The 24359-nt window shown below is 37.8% G+C and overlaps 1 protein-coding gene and 1 long non-coding RNA gene across 8 annotated transcripts in view; one reads left to right on the plus strand and one right to left on the minus strand.

Moving 5' to 3' along the window:
* Positions 1 to 24359, plus strand: part of RapGAP1 (Rap GTPase activating protein 1) — a 138261-nt gene that overhangs the window by 58133 nt on the left and 55769 nt on the right. For 6 of the 7 annotated variants that reach the window (XM_089464256.1, XM_089464253.1, XM_089464255.1 and 3 more), the window contains one exon: positions 33 to 222. In XM_089464256.1, coding sequence (XP_089320382.1) covers positions 33 to 222 — 190 coding nt within the window. Of the gene's footprint in view, positions 1 to 32; positions 223 to 6348; positions 8233 to 24359 lie in introns of those variants that run through there. The other variant, XM_089464259.1, reaches the window with a different exon arrangement.
* On the minus strand, positions 20640 to 23895 carry LOC108610127 (uncharacterized). The gene is made up of 3 exons (XR_001915632.2): positions 23240 to 23895; positions 22619 to 22759; positions 20640 to 21401 (listed from the first exon to the last, which is right to left on the minus strand). It is a non-coding gene; the product is annotated as an uncharacterized LOC108610127 (long non-coding RNA).

The following is a 24359-nucleotide window of genomic DNA, read 5'->3' on the forward strand; positions in this document are numbered from 1 at the left end:
CTCTATCTCTCTCTCTCTCTCTTTCTTTGCAGACGTCAGCATGCCTTTATGGCGGGCACACAGAAACAGCCGTCCGGCTCGGCCGGCACCGGCGGCGGCAGCGTTACCCACAGTCCGGAACGCTTGCGCGGCGCCACACAGGATCTCTTTGAGCTGTTGGAGCGGGTGCAGTGCTCCCGTCTGGATGACCAGCGCTGCGTCTTGCCAGCGTACTTCTCCCAGGTGAGTGTGAAGGCGACAGAGCACTAGCTGCCCCCTCTCTCTCTCTCTCGCTGTCTGCTTTTTGGTTTACTGACCTCTCACAAGTGGCTGTGCCTTGCGCCTGGCCATATGGCGCGGCTGCTCCACTAATCTAACTAAGACCCCGGCCCCATTCGACCCATAAAAATCCCAGTTGCATTTAACATTTTTATTGCAACATCTGTGTGTGCGTTGGTTAGGGTAGATTGTCATAAAACTGGCAAATGGCACAACAACAGCAACAACAAGTAAAAAAGCTCTAGTCGAGACTGCTCGACTACGAGATCCCCTGAACCCTTGGAGCAATAGATATTTCAATAATTTTTCGCGTCTTTCAGCTTACATAAGAAACACGACACGAACTGCGAACTGCGAACTGCGACACACATACACTCACACATACATACACACACAAACGCACACACAGGCACACATACACACACACGCATACAGACACACATACACACACACATACACACACACATACACAAACACATACACACACAAGCACCCACGCATAAACACGCATGGGCTGCAGTGTGCGCTTACTATGAGAACTTAATTGTTTAATAACTTTTTTATGGACGTACGATCTTCATGAAACTTTCAGATTATGATTATAACATGAATATACATGTAATTGTCAAAGCACAAGTCTCTAGTATTTGAAATACGCTTTTTACAAAAGTGAAGGTGAGGGGGTGAATTTAGAGGTGGGGGTAAATTTTAACAAAAACCGAAATTGTATAAATTGCATATAAGCATACATTAAAAATTTGGAGACTCTAGCAATAAAGGTGTAGAAGATATAATTTTATAACTGGGTTTCGATAAGGTTTTTTATCGATAAAAAAAGATCGGGTTGAGTTATCGATTTTTAATGATAAACTTGATATGCGCGCTGTAATTACGGACATTTGAAAAAAAATTTGAAGTCTCTAGCTCTTATATCTTCTGAAATCGACGCGTTCATACATACGGACAGACGGACAGACGGACGGACGGACAGACGGACAGACGGACAGACGGACAGACAGACGGACAGGGCCAAATCAGCTCAGCTCGTCGCCCTGATCAAGAATATATATACTTTGTGGGGTCTGCCACGCCTCCTTCTGCCTGTTACATACATTTCAACAAAACCATTATACCCTGATTTCCCATTGAATGGGTTCAGGGTATAACAACAACAACAACTGTGACTATAAATTGCCAAACAGCAAAAAATGTGCGCCCAACTACTTCAGTCACGCTGAACCGCACCTTGTCCACTGTTTTTTCTACCTATATAATTTGACATAATCTGCGCGTCTGTGTTGTTGACTGAAGTTTTATTGGCCATCCATTCATACAGCTATACGGCATGCTAGGGATTACGCTCCACGTTTTCGTTTTTGGCCAATTCTCTCAATCACTTTTTAGTTTATTTATTACACACTTTCAGCTGACAGCCGCAGCTGCTAGGTGTGTCTCTGGTCTCCTTACATTTGTTTTGTTTTGTTTAATTCAGCAAAAATTCAAAATTCGTTGCGCCTCTTGCAATTTGACATTCGGAGTCAAAGACGAAGGCGCATTTGATTGGCTGCCGCTTCGGTATAGTTGCACACAGCGGCCACTAGAGTGCGCTGCATTCATTACTTGCTAAATTTATGTTATATAGTTTGATATGCTACCGCTAGATGTCGCTACACAGAAGCGCCAGCTAGCGTAGATATCAAGTAAACTGTTCCCTGGGTACAGTTTAGTACGCAGCGCTGCCGCTAGAGTGCGCTTTGCAGTGGCGCCACCTGACGTTGAATGTTGAAAATAAGCGCATGCTCAGTAGCGCGTTATTTCAACGCAAGGTGGCGCGTAGGTGCTCAAAAGGCGCCAGATTCAAATTTAAACATAAACATAAAATAAACGAAGACTTACAAAAATAAATGAGTTGAAAAAACAAAACGAAATTAACTTGAAATAAAAATATTTAAAATTACTGAGAATACAAATTAAATACAATTGTTTATAAGTATAACAAATTAATTGTAATTAATTAATATTCTAAAACTACTTAATGAAGAATATATTTTATTACGTTAGCTCGAGTTTCTCTCCTTCTATAAATATGATTAGAAAAACTCTTAAAACTAAATTTAATTAAATTGTATTATCGCTGTGGTTTTTAAACTTTTAAAGGCTTTAATTGAATTTGAAACTTAAGGAAAGGGAACATTAAAATGTTTCTTTATTCAAAGTGTGTTCACTTCCCTTCTGCCCAACAGTATTCCTTGTCAACTGCTTTTGTTGCCGTTTGCCAACTCATTTGCCCACTAATTTAGCATAATTCACTAAATAATTAAACCGCTGTTTACACTGCTCAACACGGCACAACGAACACTTACCACCACCGAAACGCTTGTTCAACCCAAACCCAAACGCTTTGTAGCATTCCGCTTCATCTCGCTCTTCCTTTGGTTGCTTTCGCATCTTTTCACATTTTAATTTAGTTTTCGCAAGAAATTTTGTTGCAAACTTTTCCATCAAAAGATGCTCAACGGCTGCACCAGTCGCAGCCTGCCCCTTCCCGCTCCCTGCTCGAGCCTTTCATGTGTTTGCACTCGTGTCTGCCACACAATTGCCGCCACCTCAGTGCTCAGGCCAGGCGCTTCCCGAAGACTTTGCCTTTTCAAAAACTTTTATGCGGGTCGACGTGCACGCCGTCTGGAAGCTAAGCTAAGCCAGAACTAGGTTGAATTTTGAAGTAGGTCCTTGCAGCAGCAACCCCTAAGCCAACGGCACTTCGCCCCTCCCCGCCATCCCTTTTGTTGCTCACTTTGCCAAACTGTTTGCTCAAGACGCCAAATTGAATTTAGGCTGCAGTTGCAAAGCAATTGACACGTGACCAACGCTGCTCAAACTGTGCTTCTCACCTTTCACTCTCTCTCACATCTCTCTCTCGCTCTTTGTCCTGTTTCCTTTCTCTTTAGCAGTTGCCGCATTGTTTGCTGCGCCTTCCTTTTTTTCTTTCATCTCTCCCCCTCTCTCACTCTCACATGCAGCCTCCCACCCGTCCCGCCCACTTTGCTCTGCATTTCATTACCATTTACTTTGGCCTGCTGCCTAATTAAGGCTACATCCAACTAGTGCGTTGCCTAAAAAAAAAGTATCTCTACTTTATATGTGCATACGTAGCGCCGAGATACATTTGTATCTTTGTATCTTTTTTTGCGCTCGCAGCCGTTAGCCATTGTCTTTGGGCTTGCGTTTGTCCGCAAAGCCGCGAAAATTTATGCCACTGTTTGTTATTCTGCCCGCCCACGCTCATTCCCCCCCTAGTCTCTCCCTCTTCCTCTCTGCTTATTAAGAGAAAAATGTATCTTTAAACATTTTATTTTGGTTTTTGCGGCTTGCTTTTTTCTTGCATATTTTTCACGCTGCCGTTGCCATTAGAAGAAGCTGTCCCCTTCGCCTCTTCCTCCCCCTTGCCCCCTAGCCCACCTGTGGGCCTACACCTTTCCTCTAGCTATTTCAATGAGCCGTTTGCTATTTGTCTGCCAACAGCAGCCCCACACAACTTTTGCTATTATGCACATGGCTGTCGAGTTTATTTGAAGAGGTGCAGCAGAGGGGTGGCTTGAGGGGGACTAGTGGGGCTTTGGTGTTCAACTCCCAGGCGCAATTGCAACGAACGTTGAAGTTGTTAATTGCCTTGGTCGTCAGCCGCAACGACGCGTCGTCCTCTTCGCAGTTCTAGCTGGTTCTGTCTGTCCCTCTATCAGTCTCTCTGTCAGCGTACTCCCACAGTGCAAACACACACACACACTCACACGAACATACACACACACATGTTCACTCTTGCTTCTAAGCCACAAAATGTGCGATGTTTATCTCGAGTGCAACCCACACACGTTTCTCCTCTCCTCTGTGCAGATGCCAGCGGAATGATATGAAAAACCTTCTGCATATGATCTAAGTTTGTTGCTATCTCACTCTCTCTCTCTCTCTCACTTTCTTTCTTGCTCTCTCTCTCTCTCTCTCTAACACATAATCTTGATTTAGCTGTCAACTATTCTTTTCTTCCGCCTCTCACCCTCTTTCCCTACTACAGTTTTCTAATTTATAATTATTTTCCGCTTGTTGCATGTCTAGCCTCTCTCTCTTTGCCCCTCTCTCTCTCTCTTACTTCCTATCTCTAGCTTCTTCTGGCCAGCGTTCGGAACTTCGTTCATTTGTGACTTTTTAATTTGACTCCCTTTTACCCCCACTCTCTCCATCTGCCCTCTCTCTGTCTCTCTCTCTTCGTACCCTCCTCCCCCACACCTGCTTTGCACCTGTATAAAACAATGCAACTTTAAAACTATTTTTCTTCTCTTTTGGCTCCTTTGTCTTCCTCTTCTTGTGTCTAACAACTGAAACTCTTTATTTCTTATTTTCGTGGCTTTGACGTTGATGTTGTCTTCCCCTTCAGGGCCAACAGCAGAACGCCTCTGCACCCTGCCACAACCGTTTCCCCTGCCCCTGTCTCTCCCACTTTCCTGCTTCCCTTTTGCTCATTTTGGGGTTTTCCTCTGTTGTTTACCATGTTGCTGCTTCGCTGGTTTCGTTGTTGATTGCCGCCTGTCTGCCGGAGACATAAAAAGCAGCAACAACAAATGCAGACCGGACTATATTAGGCAGTGCTTAATTTAAAGATACCCTGCAAAGACAATAAGTCTGTAAGAAGACTTTAAAATGATGTGGGTTGTTGTAAAGCTCACATATAGACAGATACTCTGTAATTGATTCGACTTATGAAGAATTGTCATTGGAATTCTTTTCTTTTACCTTCTAATCGTATTGAGGTAACTAACATATACCCTGGAAATTTGTGAATGCTTTGAACTTTAACTGTAACTGAGAGATACCCTGTAAAATGTTCACTTTTAAAAGAAAGCTCAAATCGATTCTCCTTTGCTTTCTAGTATATAACTCTACTCATAGATATCCTGAAATAGCTAACATCACAATGTATATAAATCACAGCATCAACCACATTAAACTGGCTGCCCGATATTAATTGCCTAATATTTACAGGGTATGGCAACAGCTATATAAACAACTTCATATATCTAGCAAGAGTTTCTTTTAATTCTCTTTGTGTAACACATTTTAATTGACCCTACACGTGAGCTGGTCTACTATTACAGGGTATTCACGACAGCAACAAGAAGAACTCTCTGCACTTTAGTTCACATTCAAACCGTTACTCATCCATTGCAACTAAAAATTTCCAACTGAATTTCAATGTTGACTTCTAATGCGGGTCATGAATGCATATTTTATATTCATTTCATTTGTTAGCCTGAGAAAAATCTCTGCTGATTATCATTATCATTATCATTAACATTATCGTTATCATAATCATTATCGTCAGCATCATCAGAAGCAGCAGCTTGTTCTGCTTTTTTAGGCTAACCTCTGTGGCCTCCGGGGACCTTCGTCTTAAGCCAGACCCCAGTTCGCAGTTTACACATATACTTAAACGGCCACGCCCCCTTTGTTGATAAGAAAGAATAATATAAACTAATAACAATTATATTAACCACCCGCTGCAGCTATAAAGAAACGTGTTTCTTTCGCCTTTTGTATGTTATATTGTTATATTGTGTTTCATGCTCTTCTTCTTGAATATTTATTGAAGATTCGTTGACTCGCTGCTTTGCCAGCTTTATGGCTTGAATGCCAAGGTCACGTGGGTCTAGTGCATAAATTCTGTTTGTTTTATAGTGCGTGCGACTATTTTTTCTCGCATATATATGTCCACATCTAAACATATGTATTTTTGGCTCAGGCAGCTGTTCGATTTGCTCCCGAAAATACGAAAAATGTCTTATCAGAATGATGTAGCTCTTACAAGCATATGAACTTGAAACATTTGCTCCGCACGTTTCATACAAATGTCTTATCCATAAAAAAAACATGTAAAATCATTGAAATCGTTATCAAAATGTATTTATAATTTGTAACATAAAGTGCGTTGCAAATATAAATAAATAAATAAATAAATACAAACATATTTCGCTCACTTCAAGTTCATCTAAAAATCTAGAAAAACTCTCAATTCAAATTTTGGCGCTTGCGGCACAGCGCATGCATAACACACCAGTTGTCTCGCTCTAACGCACGCCGCTGCGGCTAAATGCTGTCGTTATGTTAAGTTAACATACACTTCGAGTTGTAACTCACTGTTATGCTCAAATGAGCTGTCAGCTGGTCTGTTAAGGCGCCACTAAAACGCCGCTTAACATGCTGTTAGCCGGCCACAGCAGAACTCTGTAATTGTAAGCGAGTCGCTGTTAGCAGACGTCTTCGGTCGGTTGTCGTCGCCAGTCGCAAGTGAAACACAAGCAAAATTATAGAAAAAATTAGCAACGCGCATGTTGCCCGTCGCGTTGTTCGTTTTTGTGTTCGTTACAAATTCGAAAACAAAACAAAACACAGAGTGGGAAGTGGCAAGTAAAAACAGAAACGCGAGTTATTTTTAAAACAACAAATGCAGTTGCAGCAACGCCTCAACTGTTGCTCACTTCTCCAAAACAACAAGAGAATCAAAAAGCAAAAGAAATTTCAAATAATATAAAAATAAATTTTGTATGCGTCCTGCACTTCTGTCTCTCTATCGTTCCGCGTATTTCTATCTCTTTCGCGCACAGTGCATTTCGCCGCACAAAAATAAAAGCAAACTCAAAAGTTTGAATAGATTTGGAAGTGTTTGAATCAAGTGAAATTATTTGCATAGCAACTGCAGTGCTTGCCAAACGGTGAGCTTGGAAAGTCTTTACGCTTTGACAGTTACTGACCAAAAACAAAAATAACCAAAAAGAAAAAAAAAACAACACAACAACAACAAAAAACTGGTCAAACGAGTCGAACTACGTGTGTGCGAAGCAGTCGCAAAAAAAAAAAAATAATAATAACGAAGGCACAAAATAACAACAACAACAGCAACCACAGCAACAAAAACATTCATAATCATTTGCGTCAGTTGCAAGCGACAGCAGCAACAGCAAAAGAGCATTTGCTGAAAATTATAACAATTACCAACAACAGTGACAACAGCAACAATTGCTGGTAGAAAAGGCTTAGACACCCACAAGCAGCAATCAATGCAGCAACAATATTAATTATAACAGCAGCAACAATTGCTGTCAAACAAGGAATAGACACCTACAACAACAACAGCACACGCCCACAGTTCAGAATCTGTGCAGCAGCAACAGCAGCAATAATTGTAGCAATTGCAGCAGAAATTAGAATAAAGGCAACATCAACAATAGTTGTTGCTAGAAGAGCTTATAGAGTCACATAAGCGGATTTGTAAGGTAGAAGGGCAGCAGCAACAGCAGTAATAGTAGCAGCAATTGCAGCAGCAACAATAATTGCAATATTCAGCAATTGCAGCCAGCACTAACACAGCAACAGTTGCAGCTAATGCAAAGGAGATGAGACATCACCGACACCCACAAAACAGTCACAAAGAATTCATGCAGCAACAAGAATTCTAGTGGAAATTAAAGCTACAGCAGCAACTAGAGCAACAACAGTTGCTGGTAAATGCACACCTACAACAATTGCTCAGTCACAGCAACAGCAATAGCAACAATCAATGCCAACAGCAAGTGTAACAGTTGCAATTGAAGCCTAAGCTACAACAACAACAACTGCAGCAGCAGCAGCAGCAGCAGCAGCAGCAACAACAACAGTTGCAGCAGCAGCAACAACAAGGCAAACACAGTTAAGGTGGCATTTTATAGCGAAGGCGCTGAACGGCGTTGGGTGCGGCAGGCAGTGATGGGGGTGCTCAGGTGGCGCGATCTGCCCGGATCGCGAATGTCGTCGGGCAATCATACAACAGCGACAGCAGCAGCAGCAGCAGCACACAACAACAGTAACAACAACAACACGGCTAACAACAGTCAGCAGCAATATCATCACAACAACAACAACATTAACAACAACAACAACAATCGAGAGGTAAGTTTGTCGAAGGTGTTACAGTAGAGTGTGGATATGCGATATACGATATATACAGTATATATATATGTCTTATATATAGCCGTGTGTATATGTGTGTATGTGTGTGCGTGTGGGCTGCTCCTTTTATTTTGCGATACATTTTCATTAATTAAATGCAATTTGGGCGTTGTAATTGGTGTTGTTTTGGTGATGTTGTTGCCGTTGTTGTCATACGGCAACGCTTAGTCAGCAACGTGTTGAACAGTTGCAGAGCGACTGCGTGGGCGCAGTGTGTCCAAAACAAGAGATCAAGCTACAGTTTGAGAGCAATGTTTGGATGTAGACAATTATGAGAGGCGCAATAAATATGTTAATTTGGCACATTAATTAACAGTTGAATGCTTGACTGACAGTTTTAGAGAAACAAGAGCTTTAACAGTCAACAGTAGACTAATTTTAATAGTTTGACAGTCACTCACTCAAACAGTTTAACATCCATGCAAATTTTAGTAAACAATGAAAATCGAGCTATCTCAGATATCTTACACAACTTGAGCTGCACAATAAATAACATATTTGTCATTACGATTGAAACGGGTTTTTCAACTTAACACAAATCACAATAATAAATTGAAGAATAACTAAGAATTTCAAGAAAAGTTTAAGACTCACAGATCTGAGTATTACTGCACAGCTGTTAATTGACTGTTAAACTTTATTAGGCACTTCAGTTCACATCCTAAAGTTTAGCAGCCACTCCACTTAGCTTTTCTACATCATTATGCCGCTTAACATGCATTGCACTTCCCATCTCTACGTCATTGTGCAGTTTAGCAATCATTCCAATACAGTTGAAGAAGCACTGCTACTTTAAGCACACATTCGGTTAATTGTTGTGGCCTTTTGTCAATTTTTGTGGTCACATTTCGGCTTATGTGCGGCTTTATGCGCCTTATCAATGAACGCGCGCGCGCGTCACCCGACTTAAATTCTTTTAATACCCATTTTCAATGTAATTTACATAAAAATGCGAGTATGTGTGAGTATGTGTGCATGTTAAGTTGCTTCATTTAAATACAAATCGACAGCAGCAGCAACAACAACTACAGCTATTTCCAATGTCTGATAAGGCTAAAGTATTTGTAATTTAATGCTAGGCTGTGCGAGCGAGATAGCTTTATGCTTTACTCCTTCTACCTACGATACGCTGTTTCTTTGACCTTTTGAATTGAAAGAATTTCCAGGCGGTATTGGAAATACACACTCACGCACACACACACACACACACACGTATTGACACAAATCGCATATAAATCACTGCAAACAGCATCCACAACATCGATAGATACCACAACAGTTCCCATTTAAGTGCTGCCAATCGCAGCAGCGAGAAAGCAAACTCTACGTCTGCCAGTTCGTCTATCATCATTATGAAGATTACACATTCATCATCATTATATGTGTGTGTGTGTGGAGTGTGGAGAGACAGAGACGAAATGGGCAAATTATGCGATTCTTGTCGCGCTGCTTTTACCTACGCACTTTTACTATGCCCCGTCAATAGCCGCGCTGCAGCCCACTCGCAACTTCCTCAATGTTCGACTCGCGACTCTCGACTTTCGCCTGCTCCGAGCAAGATTGGTTGATATTTTAGTTGTTGTTTTCTGTGTAGAATTATGATTGCCCAAAAATGGGCACAAAGCACTTAAAGGCCCTGCCGCATAACAGATCGCACGCTCCAATTAACAATACGATTGCAGTATGTCTCTCTCACCGTCTCTTTCGCTCCTGTTGTATAAGTCAGGCAGCTTATCGACACCTTTAAGCGCCGTCTTCACTTTTGCCTTTTTTCCTAGTTCTAATTCAATTTGTATGAAGCTAAAAAGGGGACAAAGAAAGAAGTAAAGAACAATCTCTGGAATACTTATATATTATTTATATTATTTTATTTTCTTTTATTTCACTTCTCCCCAAGGGGACAAAGCCAAATTCAATATTTGAAACATGTTCGAAAGTGTATTTGTTCTCTTTTATTAACTGACATCCAATGGGTATTTGGATTTTAGCAAGCAATTTGCAGCTCAATAAGCATCGCTATTTATAGGGATGCGAGCATAATTTAGCTGTCTATGTGAACTCAGTAACTCTAGGGCAGATGTTAATGAAACTTTGTATGGATGAAGGCTTTAGCTAGAGGTTTCAGGCGTGTTAAAATCATCTTAGATTAATTGCTAGGCTTTATGAAAAATCATCGATCATTAATGGCGTTTTTTATGGTCTTTAGAGATATGTAAAAAACTTGGTTATTAATGTCATTTATTATACTTTTTGACAACTTTTGATGGGTGCGTGATATCTATGTGTAACCCATACGGGTGCATGAAAAAATACATCGTATAATATGATTTTGTGTGAGAAAAATTATAAATATATAAAATATGCTTATCCAAAAATCAATACAAAAAACTTGTTTTAGGAAACATCAAAATTATTGAACTTGTATTTTAATGTTTTTGAAATGTTTGCAAAAACATGTTATTATAATGACTATCATATCATTTAGGCAACATGTCATTAATGTATTTTATTTATAAAAGATAAAATCTCTTCAAAATACTAAAATTTGTTTTCTTTATACAAACCTTGGGTAGCTATATATAAATTTATATCTCATAACCTGATAACCACCATAAAAAAAACATTTAATAATGTCCAATTTAATATACTATTTAGCTAATATATTTTGCGGTTAGAAGATCACATCGTAAATACTTCTTTCAGTTCTTGTCTCTTGAAATCTATTTTATCCTCTGGAAGCGCATTTCAGCTTCGTCTAGTCAAATCTCTTTAGACGTCTCGTTGTTTTATTTAATTTGATTTTCCATTTCATTTTGGTTTTGCTTGTTTGTTTGAACCTGTGCCCACATGTGCCACGCCCACAACATATATCAGAGGCGGCTGCCACCATACAGTCTGCTCATTTGATATATAGAAATATATTTATTTTGTATTATTTTCTTTTTTTTTGGCCAAACTTTCGCTTTTTGACTGAGGCAGCGGCATTTAGCAGCCACTTTGTGCTGCCTGCTGTCATGTAGCTTTATCTTTGACTGTGGCTGCGGCTGCGGCTGCGGCTGTATCTGACAGATACAATATACTATATATATATATAGATGTATAGATATGTGTATCTGTGCCGCCTACAACGTCCATCAGCTGTTCTGCTGCGGTCGCGTTCTTGTATAACACACATGGCTGGCAATTTATGTTGTTGCCCACTTTGATGTCAAGGTTTTTCGCCCCAACATCGAAGAACACAAAAAGAAAACCACTTGAGGACAGACTTCCTGCTGTGCGCCGAAAAGGGATCTCTGTAGTATATACATTGATAGATGCACTGAGCGAAAATTTCAATGTGAATTGTGAATGAAACCAAAAGTATATGTCTAGAAAAAATATTATATATAGAGGGAAGTATATAGAAATTAGTACAAAATATGGATTTTATAAATTATAATAGCAGAAAGCCTTCGAATACATTTTTAAATATTTAAAAAAAATTTTACTATTAATTATATATATAATTTCTTTTTTTCTAAATTTTCAAAGTTAAAGTTTTATTAAAATAATAATAATAATGAAATACAAAAAAACTATTTTCGAAAAATATTTTTTGATTTCTATATTTATGAATAAAAAAAAAAAATAAAATAAATAACAAAAATTTTCAATAAATATTTTTTGGCTTATATTTTTATGAATATATGAATATATCATATTGAATAAATGCCTATGCTTCACTTAACATTTCACATTATGTATGCCAACTTTTTGTTTAGTGTAGCTACAGTGAATATATTTGAATTAAAAAACAACTATAACTTGGTAAATATTTTTTATATAGCTCAAATAAAAGTTTTTATATAAACAGCATTAGCTTTTTACTCAGTTTATGACACTTGAATTTAGTAAATTAACAATGACTGCCTAATTTTGTAAAGTGTAAGTACAGCTGACGCACACATTGGCTAAGTACAGCTGACGCCCAAGTTGAAAAACCCGCGTCAAGGTCCGCCACAGACGCCGTCTTGAAAACGCTTTCGCTTTTTGTTGGCGTCGTCGTCGTCGTCGTCGTTGACTTAGTTGGTTTGGCTGCCCTTAAATGGTGAGGTCCATGTAACAAATGTCGTGTATCAGCCTATAGTCGCCACCTAGCTAGGTAGCGTGCAGGCCCGCCTCTTTACAGCTCTCACTTGCCCCACCTCTCATTCGGCCTCTCTCCACTCTCATTCTATATATATATATATATATATTACTTATGCATATGGATTGCAATTGGCTGCAGGGCGCGTGTCTTGCATAATGGCCAACGATTAATGCGTCCCGAGCTCGAATCCCCCTCAGAACAGCAGCAGCAGCAAACGAGGCAACAATAAGGCAACCCATTTTGTATGGCTGTGACTGTGGCTGTGACTGTGGCTGTGCCTGTGTCTGGTTAGTTAGTTAGTGATTCATGACTGAGTCGAGTCGCCTCCCGAGCGGGTCTCACACTCGCACTTCCTTGGCCAGCGACCGGATATGCATTTGCCAGTTGAGAGTTGGCATTTTGCATTTTGTATGCTGCTTTATGGTGCTGTTTGGCAATCGTGGAACAGGCGTAATGACAATGATAATGCTGATGATTATTATGCATTGCCTCAGACTGATTAAAAGTGGCTAGCAGAAGGGCATGGCACCACGACACGGGCATATAACAATTATTAACAGCAACTGGCGACGAGACGCGAGAGACGTGACGAGACCTGAACGTGAACACTCGCTTCGAGTCGAATGGGAGATCGTTGCAGTGCGATAAGGTCACTGATCGATTATATCGATGCAGTCGCTCGTCGGCCACTTGAGCAGCAGGTATTGATTTAGCTAAAAAAGAGATAAGGCCGTCGAGTGTTTCAAGAAGCATCTTTCAACAGCTGAAGAATAATATATAAATAGAAAACGAAAAAAAAAACCCTGTTGGGCATGGGTAATATCAATGACAGCTTGTAAAAGGTAGACCCAGATAAGATATGGTACGAGAGTCAATACGGGAATGTATCTATCTATGTATATTTTGAAATGAGTGTGTAGCTAATGATCTTTGTGGATGTCGATGTGAAATCTAAAGAATAATTAAGACAGAGAGGCGACTGGAAATTGAATAATTTAGATGGATGAATTAATTCAACTACTAAAGTGTTTATTATACGATGAAAGCTGAGAGGGAAATATTTGTAGGACAGATTTTTAGTGAAAAATAAGATTAGAATACCATTGACGATAATTATAATGATAGTAAAAATGATTATGATCATGCTACAATAATACGAAAAGCTAATAATCATAATGACAATGAGCTTAATAATGATAGTGAATGATATTAATAATAATACAAAAACTAAAAATAATAGCGATGACAATGCTAATGCATTAGCATTGATAATATTGAGAGTCACAATCGTAATACTCAGCTATGGGAAAATAAATAATTGTATTGCCAATAATAATGCTAATACTAATGATGACAACAACTTTACAAATAGTTATCAATAATAATAAAAATAACTTATGTAACATTTTTCACATATTTCACCAAAAATATTTGTGCTTTTCTTTTTTCTTTGCAATCATCTTAGCCGATTCTTCACACGTTTTGTCGCATCCATCCCAAGGCTTCAGACAATCGCACGGCAAGACAATCGTTGTCTCTATATAAAAGATATATATAAAATAAAGTTTTGTATACTCCATACTTCATGCTTGACGTCGAGCATATAGAAGACTGCATGCGATATACATATATGTATGTGTATATGTATAGTTATATGTATATATACATATTGTGAAGACGTTTGTCAAGCAAAATGTGATGACAATGCGGCATTAAAAAGCATGAAAATCAACCCGTTGCTAAAAGCAACAGCAACAGCAACTGCAGCGGCACCAGGAGGTGGTACGCCATATGCTGCTGTTGTTAGTATTATGTAATGGCAAACAGTGGCTGACGACATTGACAACGCTGCTTTGGCTGCTTTGGCTCTGGTCTGGCTGCATTGTTGCCTGCAAAGAAATGAAATTGCGTTTATGACAAAGAGAAAAGACAATGACAATTCTTTATGCATCGTATTTTTGTCTACTAAGGGTGGCGGGTGGCGGTTGCCGGGGATTGATAAACATGCGCTATTAATTAAACAAGCAAAGCAAGCATTGCAACCATTAACGGTAGCTACCTTAACTTGGCCAACAGTGAGGCAAGACTCAGGTAGCCAACAATATACGTAACTTATCAGCAGAGCAAAGCAGAGATAAGGCTTTACTCACTCTCACTCTCGCTCTGGCTCTGGCTCTGCGCCTGGCCTCTGTCGGCCCTATCTACGTTTGTTTATAAGAAAGGTCTACCTTGGACGCGTCTTTTTGTTATTTGCACAGACAAATTGCATGTGAGATAAAAACTCGCTCGATGCGCGCTCCTTTTGTGATGCCCTCTGACTAATCGCTACCTAAGCAATGGGTATTCCGCTTCAAACCATTCAATGTGTTACGCATTATTGGAAATATATGTTGTGTATGTGTATAGAGAAAGGTATTTCTTAGTCATGTTTAGGTTTATTCTTGGGTTTCAGACATTTACCTCTCTTACAATTCTAGTATGCTTATAAACCTAGTTATGATTCATATTGATTATATATGTATATAGATCTATAACTTTATTATCATCTGTGGACAAGTGCGCACTTCAGGAGCTCAAGTGGTTTGTCAGTAGCTCTACATAGTTAAAGTATCTAAACAATGCATAAGAGCTTTCCTTCTTGTCTTTTAACAACATATTTCATTCATTAATCGCACTAGTAGTTCTGTCATGCCACTCAACAATTAACTACTTCATGGAGTGTCTTAAAGATAAGTTTGGCTTTTCATAACTCATTTAATATTAAATTAATTACAAGTTCTATATCTATCCCAACATATATCAGCCAACTCCTAGAGTGAAACATCTCATAGAGTATCTCTAGTTTCGTCTTTATTCTGCTCACTTTTGGACTTACTAATATTTGTTTAATAGCGATAAGCCTGCCTGCTCATTTTTACTCTCGCCGACCTCTATTTTATCGCACTATAATTTTGTTGTTTTCGTTTTTTTTTTTATTATTATTTGCTTTGCTTTTGATTAAACAATTTCGTATTTGTGGCTGGCAGCTGTGTGCCTATTTATAAAAAAAAAAAAAAGAAATATAAATATGTATTTAGAAATAGACATTTTCACGCTGGAAAATTTCTTAGCGCTGACAAATTGTGCTCGGCCAAAATTGCGACAGACGCGGCGACGCGTCAACTGTTGACAAATGCATATAAAGTGTTTTATGGCATATGGCGAAATATCTAGCAGGTTCTGAACAGAAAAAAGTATCTATGAAAAAGTATCTGCCTAGCTAGTTGGCTGACTGGCTGGCCTGGCAATTGTAACAATATTTATATATATAGGTATGTAAATGAGTTTGTTTTGTTTATAGTGTTGCGTGGGCAACGTTTAAATAATTATGAAATATTTACGGTAAAAAATAAACACAATACACATGAACACACACACACATGCAGGTTGTCTTCAAGTTACAGTTGCACACAGTTTACTCGATAAGAACTTGTGAGAGGACCGCGAACGAGCTCGTTTTGTTTTGTATTTTCAGTGGCTCTAGCTGTATCTAAATATCAGTGTAATTGTATCTTAATGTGTAGAATACATTTATATATGCATATATTTCTCTATCTGTATATGTATCAATATCTGTAAATATATCTAGATGACTATATGCATATGTATCGTAGTAGGAACTTGTATCTATATATGTTTCAATAACTAATATATCTGTAGTTATAATTGTATGTGTAGCTGTGGCTGTATTTCTACTTTAATTATATATGCATATAATGTATATTCCATACATATGTAGATGATTATATATGGATAATTGTACTTCTGTCTGTATATATATCTGCATCTAAAGCAGTAATACTTTACTTAGATACTTCTAAGTTGAGGTGTTTCAAAAGATATCTTTACCTACAAGTTTGTATTTGCCGTCGTATCTGTTCTGTTTCCGTATCTCCGAATGCATTTAACTGACACAACAATAAAAATGTATCTGCATCTGTGTCTATTCATGTATCATGTGTCTGTTCATCTAAGTGAAAAATATCCTTATCTATAATAGCAAAGCTGTCGAAATATCTGTAGCCCTAAAGGTATCTGTGTCAGTAGACATATTTGTATCTTATACCGTCGTCAGTGTGCTCATTTGTATCTGTATGTATAACAGTAACTGGTTCTGTATATATGCATATCAATATGAATGTGTGTGTGTGTGTCTCTATTTGTTTGTACTTCTGTATCTGACTCAACAGCTGCTGCTGCTCCAAAATGTATCTGTATCTTTTAACTGTATAGCTTGGCGGCAGCTTTTGTCATCGGCATTCGACAGCAACAAAAAAGTAAAAGTTGTTTCACTTTTCAGCATCTGACAATAACAAAATCCGCCGCCTTAAGATTCTCTTGATTATATTTGTTGTGGAAGATTTTCACTTTAAATAAATATTTAAAAAGCCCCAGTCACAGCCCCAGCGCCAGCGCCAGCTCAAGCCTCAGCTTCTGCCTCGTATATATCATACATTCAATAAACACTTTCGCTGCAAATATTTATATTAATAACTATTATATATATATATTCGTATATATATCATCTGCTTTATTTGGGTCGTTGATCGCTTTGCCCGCATGCATAATTAAATGCATTTGAAATTAAATTTATTTTGGTTTGCGTTTGGCTGTAAAAACCGCAAATGATTCATTTTTAGCCCAAAAGTAAAATTTTGTGTAAATTATTTTTTAATCAATGCACAAAGTGTGCACAGCTATATTTTATTTTACTTTTTAGTTCAATTACTTTGCGGTTGTTATTGTTGTTGTTGTTGGCCTTTACACAGAACTTGGCGCCTTGGCTGCCTTTTCGTTAATTTTGTTGTTTTTTTGCTGGCAACGCATTCGAGTTGCCAAATGTTATTGACCCAAATTGAGAAAATGTAAAAAAATAATCACATTCGAAATAGAACCAAGCAAGTAAATAAATAAAAAACGCACACGAAAACTCTGTTGTCGCCAAAATAGTTTTACATATATATAGAAGTATGTATATATATTATATAAATTATAATGACACACGATACGCAGATTTGAACTATTCATGTCAAGTGGCCAATGATGGATAGATTTTTCTATAGAAATGTTTTCTCTGTAGTGCATAAATATGTCAATTGAAATGCTTTGAATATAATGTATAGAAAATATATATAAATGCACATTTATGAATGTGCATGTGTATATATAATGAGCATATATATGTATATATGTATTTCAACTGGCAGCAGTTCAGTGACATTTTCTCGATTCAATTTTTAATTTCATTTTATTTGCATTCAAAAATAATTTCATGTCGAATTCTCAGTTATTAAATAATTTTAAAATTATTTTGTAGTCCGTAAATATTTTTATATTTATTTTAATTAGCATTTCTGTTAACTTCTCTGGTTAACGATTAATTAAAGAAACCTTGACCTTTTTCTCAGCTATATTTTTAGCTCTTGGCATTGTCTTATCTAAGTTCTATTTAATTTACTTAGAGGGTTTTTTGTAGCTCACAATCTTATCTCAGGCTATAAGATTTACTATCTGTTCAATTCATCAAATTCTAGATCCTTTTTGGGCTGTTTTATTTGCAAATCTTTATATATTTTGCTGCTTTTGAGATAAGTCTGCATGAAATCTTATCAATGAATAAAATAAAATTGGAAATATGTATATTTACAAGGAATATTTCTTGGCAATTTGCTATCTTATTGAATGCCTCATAACTGTCATTCAAGTCCGTTGAAACAAATTTATCTTATCTGTTAAGCTTTGTCAACTTCCTTTGCCTCACACACATCGCAATCTGTCTTGCTGCATTCATGCTCCCGTTTTATCTCGCTCTAATCATATCTGTTCTTATTTGCATATTTCAATTATCAGCAGCTTAAGCATTGGCAAATTGTGTCTGCGTTGGGCACCTTTATTTTATTTATTTATTATTTGCTTCTGTATCTATATAGCTGTATGTCTATGTGTGTTTTATCTGTAGCTGTTGCTGTTGCGGCCTAAATTGCCTTTTGTAAGCAGCTGAATCAATAGCTGAAATACCGCCAATTGCCCAAACTGAAAACCTTGCCTTGTTTTTTTTTTTTTTTTTTTTTTTTTTCTCCCCTGTTGACAAACTAATTTGCGCACAATGTTTGCTGTTTTGTTGCTGTTGTTGTTGTATTTTTCTCGCGCTTAATTAGCAACTTGCTGAGCCTAAGTCTTGAATTTTACTATCAATTAACATAATTGGCTGTCGGGGCTCGTAGCTCTTAGCTCTTTTTTTCCCCTTCAGTTTTTGCTCGATTATTTGCTCAATATAATTTGCTGTGATTGGAAACGTTTCGGAAAAATGGTTAGCTACTAGCCTCAAGCAGCGTTTAGTTTTTCTTTAGCTTTTTTTTTTATTTTTTATTTAGCTGTGGAATGCGGCTCGCGGATTTGGGTCAGAAGAGAAGCATTGCCGTTGCTTTTTGCCCAGTCGGGCTGCTATTAGCCAACACGGTCTTTGAACTGGCCAGCAGCTCCAACTGTGCTGCTGTGCGTACGTGTGCATGTGTGTGTGTGTAATCTGAGCCATGTGTATCATAATTTGCTCAGATCCAAGCGTCGCATCGCGCCAACATTTTGTGGGCCAAGCTGTGGCCACATTGCGCATACGCCACGTAGTGCCGAGACTCAAGACTCGACTCGACTCGTTGCTGCTGCTGCCGCTGCTGTTTATCGCGAGTGTAGAATCGTTTTGCGGCTGCTTGTGCGACGTCTTTTGTTGCCAGAGCATAGAAAATGCAGCAAGCTTTAGTTGTATGTTGCCAGCTCGTTTGTTTGTTTGTTTGCTCTGCTAGCTGGCTGGCTGGCTTGCTTGCTTTCTGGTTGCCTGTATCTCCGCATTTGTTTTCAATGCGTTTGCTGACCCAGAAAAAAGAAAACTTTCCAGCAGCTGTCGCAGCATGCAACCGCAGTGGCAGCAAAAGCCGCAGCATCAACAGCAGCTGCAAGTGTTTTTGCCCTAAAGCCATGGGCTGGGTGTGTGGATGAGTGGGGCGTGGCTGCCACTCGGAGCCATCAACAACAACAGCCAGGGAATCCAAGCATATGGCTATGGCATTTGACTTGTAATTAATAAATACTTGGGCTTCTTGATTTATGCGCCACAATTTGAGCCGCATGAAGTCTCCGGCCTCAACCTGTTCCTGCAGCTTGCGCAATTTGCATGCTGCAGCTTTGATTGAGCAACTGCAGCAAATTCACTTTGAGCAGCAGCCTTAACAACAAAATTTATTTACTTTTTTTTTATGAAATTTTGCTTTGTTTCATTTGAACAACTTTTCATTTTATTTTTGCGCATCAGTTTTTTATTATTTATTATTCAACTGTGATGAAAAACTTGTGCTATTAACAAAAATTTACATGCCAGCAACAACAAGCGGATTTTTTTTCTGTCTGTTTTTTTTTTTTTTTTGCTGCCTTTAAACGAGTTTTATTTACAAACATTTGACTTGAGTCGCTTTAAGTGTTTGCAGTTCTCGTGTTTAATGAACAAGTTAGTTAGTTTTTCTTCCCCGCCTCTCACTTTTTCTATAAGGAGGAAAAAAGGCATGAAAAAAGCGCTGAACGCTTATGTAAGCAAAGCGCTGAAAAACAGTGGCGCTACAACTGTAGCTACCCAGTGACTGTCGAACTGTGTAATTACTGGGCGCTGCTTTAGAGCTTGCTAAATGTCATACGATCAATATGACATTAGGAGTAATTGCTTATAATTTCAGTTGAATGCTTTTAGTGTTTTCATTATCATTTGTATGATTGATATTTGTACATATGGACAATGATTAAAGGCAAATAATTACATTGGTCTCCATCGAAAATTGTGAAATACGTTTTTGGCCTTATCTTATATATTAGTATATGAAATAAAACTATTAATTTGCATAAAGAATATTTCTTGAGCAACTCATAAAATATACATACATAAATAATATATCTTTTGAGCTGGTTTTTAATTTATAAAATAAATATTTATTATACAGTTTGTATATAATATTATATACTTTAAGCAGTTTATCAAACATTTATTTATTGACAGTTATAAAAATATTATTTATTTTGAAAAAAAAATTGTATATGAATGTAGTTTATTATAACAGCTGAGTAAGCTGCCTGTTAAATGTTTACAGTCATATTAACTAAATAATACAAGTTTAATCAAATTAAATGTAAGGACACATATATAATTTTAGAACTGAAGTTGGCTAACTTCTATAGGCTTTTATAGATTAGCAATATATAGTACATAATGGGCTGAAGTTGATTACTCAAGTGTACTTCAAGTGCTGGACACTGTATATACACATACATACATATATACCTATTTATTTATATACATCAATACTAATAAATATAGTGCACTTGAGTAATCAACTGCATAAACTACTTCAAAGGCAACGTCTACTTTTCTCCTTGGCTACATCTAAACATTTTGTGCAGAATTCTGTATCGAGTTTCCCATTTTGCATTCTTTATTAAATTACAAATTGAACTCGACTACAATTAACATTTAATTAGACTCTTGCACTTGGCTTAATCAGTTATCTAATTATGCTCGCCTTAGATTATGTTCTGCAGTTGCTGCTGCTGCAGTTTCATCAATTTCGCATTGAATTTCACTTTGACCTCTCCTCGAGCATGAAATGATTGCTGCTGCACTTATTGCCAGGCACTCACATTTCAATTAGTTTAATTTGCCTCGTTTGCCTCAGTGTTCAGTGTTCGTTCAGGCAATTTGCGTAAGTGTTTGCGCTTTCGTTTGTCAGTCTTCAATCTGACATTTCTCCAAGTGGCTGCAATTTTCGCTTAGCAATTCGATCGCATTTCGCACTTGTTGGCATTTGCAGTTGGCCAACCTCTCGCTCTTTGACTGATTTTGCTAGTAGGCAATTTCACTTTGCAAATTGACGGCAGCAACAGAAACAACTTTCATTTTAATTAGCTGAGCGAAATAGCAATAGCGAATAAAATAGAAATAAATTAGAGAAAAAATGAAAAAAAAAAATAGTAAAATATAATCAAAATCAATTTTACAATCATGTGCAAAACAAAATTCCAATTTCAATTCCAATTCCGAAACGCGAGCCAATGGCATGGAAAAACTAACTAACCGCCAGATTCAATTTAGAGCCAAGCCAAAAGGTCAATTAGCCAAGCCAGCAACGACAACAATAACAACAACAACAGCAGCAAATTGACGTATGAGCAAAATGAAAAAAAAAAAAAAAAAAAAAAAAACTATAATCGAAATAAAAACGATTTTTGACTGACAGTCTGAAGTCGATTGTCGAACAGGTGAACGTGGGCGGGGGTGTGGCTGAAGGGGGGAGTACAGCGGCTGGCTTTAACAATTGCAAACCAGTTTACAGTTTTGTGTGTTTGTAATTCGAAAGGCATACAACAAATATTTTCTATTATTGTAGTTGCCTTTGCTATTGTTGTTGTTGCCTAACAACAATTTCAAACGTGGCTAATTACAAAAGCGTTTGTTGCTGCTGCTGCTGCTGTTGATGGTGTGCAAGGTGTGTCCCAAGCTGACGCTTTTGGCCAAGCTAGCTGCCACCCACCACAGCAGGCAAGTCCGCTGCCAAGTATTTTGATGACAAAGCGCCTGCAAAACTGTCGCGACAGCATTTAGAACGGGAGAGAGGGAGAGGGGGGGACTGAGAGAGAGAGAGAGAGAGAAACAGATAAATAGATTTAAAGCTAAGCTAAAGATTTACTAGAAGAGGTAAAAAGAATTTTAACAAAAGTCAATAAAGAGATTTGCATATTAACTGTGATTGAAAGAGAGAGAGAGAGAGAGAGAGAGAGAGAGAGAGAGCGAGAGAGTGCAGATAAAAATTTTTGAACTTTAAAAGTCATAGATAGATAGAAGACGGCAGAGTCAAAGATATATCGACATATATATTGTGAGAAAAATGCGGTGTATGTGAGAGTGAGACACAAACAGAGAAATAACCAGACAGTTAAAAATAGATAGAGATGGACAAAGAAAGATGAGCTATTTAAAATATATTTGAGCTCTAAACCCCAGTAAAGCCGTCTTAAAATATCTAATATATTAAGAAAAGCGAAATAAATAATAGAAAAGCAAAACTAAATGAAAAAGGCCGACAGACAAAGGAATCAAAGTTAGGTATACGACGACTGGCTTACCTGCTCCCGGCTAATGGACAACATAGCGTCGCCGCGCATTGTTATCCAGCGCTGACGCATGGCCGGGCATTTGAATGTTGCAACAGAAGCCGCCAACTGAGTCACAAATTCAATTCACATCACTTTGATCAATAAATCTTTCTGTTGAATTCAAAAATAGAAAACATTTTTCAATAAATCTTGTTGTTTACCAGCTAAATATAGTAGAGCAACTATTTCAGCAAGTTCAAATGTCAATGGCAACTAAAAAAAAAAAAAAACACGAAGTGAATATGAGTAAAAGATCACTTGCTAATGGCACAGCAATTTCGCACATACACAAAGATACTTTGTGTGAAACGGCACAGATACAAAGCGAGAGATACAGATACAGCCACAGCCTCAGCTACAGATGCCAACGGCATTTAGCCGCAGTCTCAATTGATTGGCTTTAATTGCTGGCAATTGGCTTTGCTGCAATCAAAATCAACACACAAACAACATCCTGTGTGCGTGTGTATGTCCGTGTGTGTGTGTATGTGCAGGACGCGTGCTCTACGCTTGGTTTCCTGCCGTTGTCTGGCGCCATCGTCGCCTAATCACCTACCGACCAGCTCCTTCCACGAACTGCTGAAAACTTACCTGGGTTTTTGGGATTTTTGTTGTGTTTTTTTTTTTGCGCTTGTCCATTTTTTCTAACTCTCTGTCATGTGTTGTTGTCACGTCCGGAGCTCGAGACCTTCTTAGGCTGAGCACTCGTTAAATATTGTCTTCTTCTCTCCTTTTTTTAAGTGTAACTCTTTTTGGCTAGCCACGCCCCATTTTGTTGGCATTGTAATACGCATTACACAATGTCGCACGCTTTAATTTGTGCTGTCTGTTTTTTTTATGTTTTTTTGTTTTTGTTTTTGTTTTTTTGTTTTTGTGTTTCGTTTCGCTCGTAAAAAATGGTCGAGTGAAATGTTTATGCCGACATTTAGACAACTAGAAATGTGAACTATGTATGTGAGTGTATAATTGTGTGTATGTGTGTGGGGTGTAGTGTATATTGTTATTTAGCTGCAAATTTACGATCGTTTTGCTGCTGATGATCACGCTTCAGACGGCGCCTGTTTGGCAACCTAATGAAGGCTTAGCAACAGTTTGACAGCCACTTGAAACCGTATGGGAAATTGAATGTGAATATAATGAATAATTTAATTTGAGTTAGCTCTTTAGGAAAGGCAGGCAGAACAACTGGCTAAACAGTTAACTCTATTGGCTTTTAACTTAAACTTTCATAAACTTAATTTTATGACTTGAACTCATTGAAGTTGGTAACAATTTGGGAATTAAAACAATAGCTTTGTTTGTTCGAAATGTAAACAAACATTTTTAATTGATTGTCAAACGTGTAGAGTTTCAAATGAATTCACATATCTCATGGACTGATAAAGTTTCCATAGTTAGCTGACAGCATAATTTATCATTTTGTCAACCAGCGAAACACATTTGCTTTAGCTAGAGAATGCTAATTATGAATATTATGTGAGAATTTAAAAGGGAGAAACAAACAAGCGAGAGAAATAACAAATGTAAATAAAAATTTTACGAGTTTTTGTAATAAAGTCTAGAATTTTAGCTAGAGCAGTAAAAGTTTGCATTATTTTCCATTTCAATTTTCAACTTGAAAATTACAAGTAATTTTCCGCAATTTTTTCACTTCTAGTTCAAATATATCATATCTATATATTATCAATAATTTTCTAGTTCACTTCTAATT

This window comes from Drosophila arizonae, chromosome 3, assembly GCF_054131065.1.
Source record: "Drosophila arizonae isolate 15081-1271.41 chromosome 3, UAZ_ARI_1.0, whole genome shotgun sequence".
NCBI lineage: Eukaryota > Metazoa > Arthropoda > Insecta > Diptera > Drosophilidae > Drosophila > Drosophila arizonae.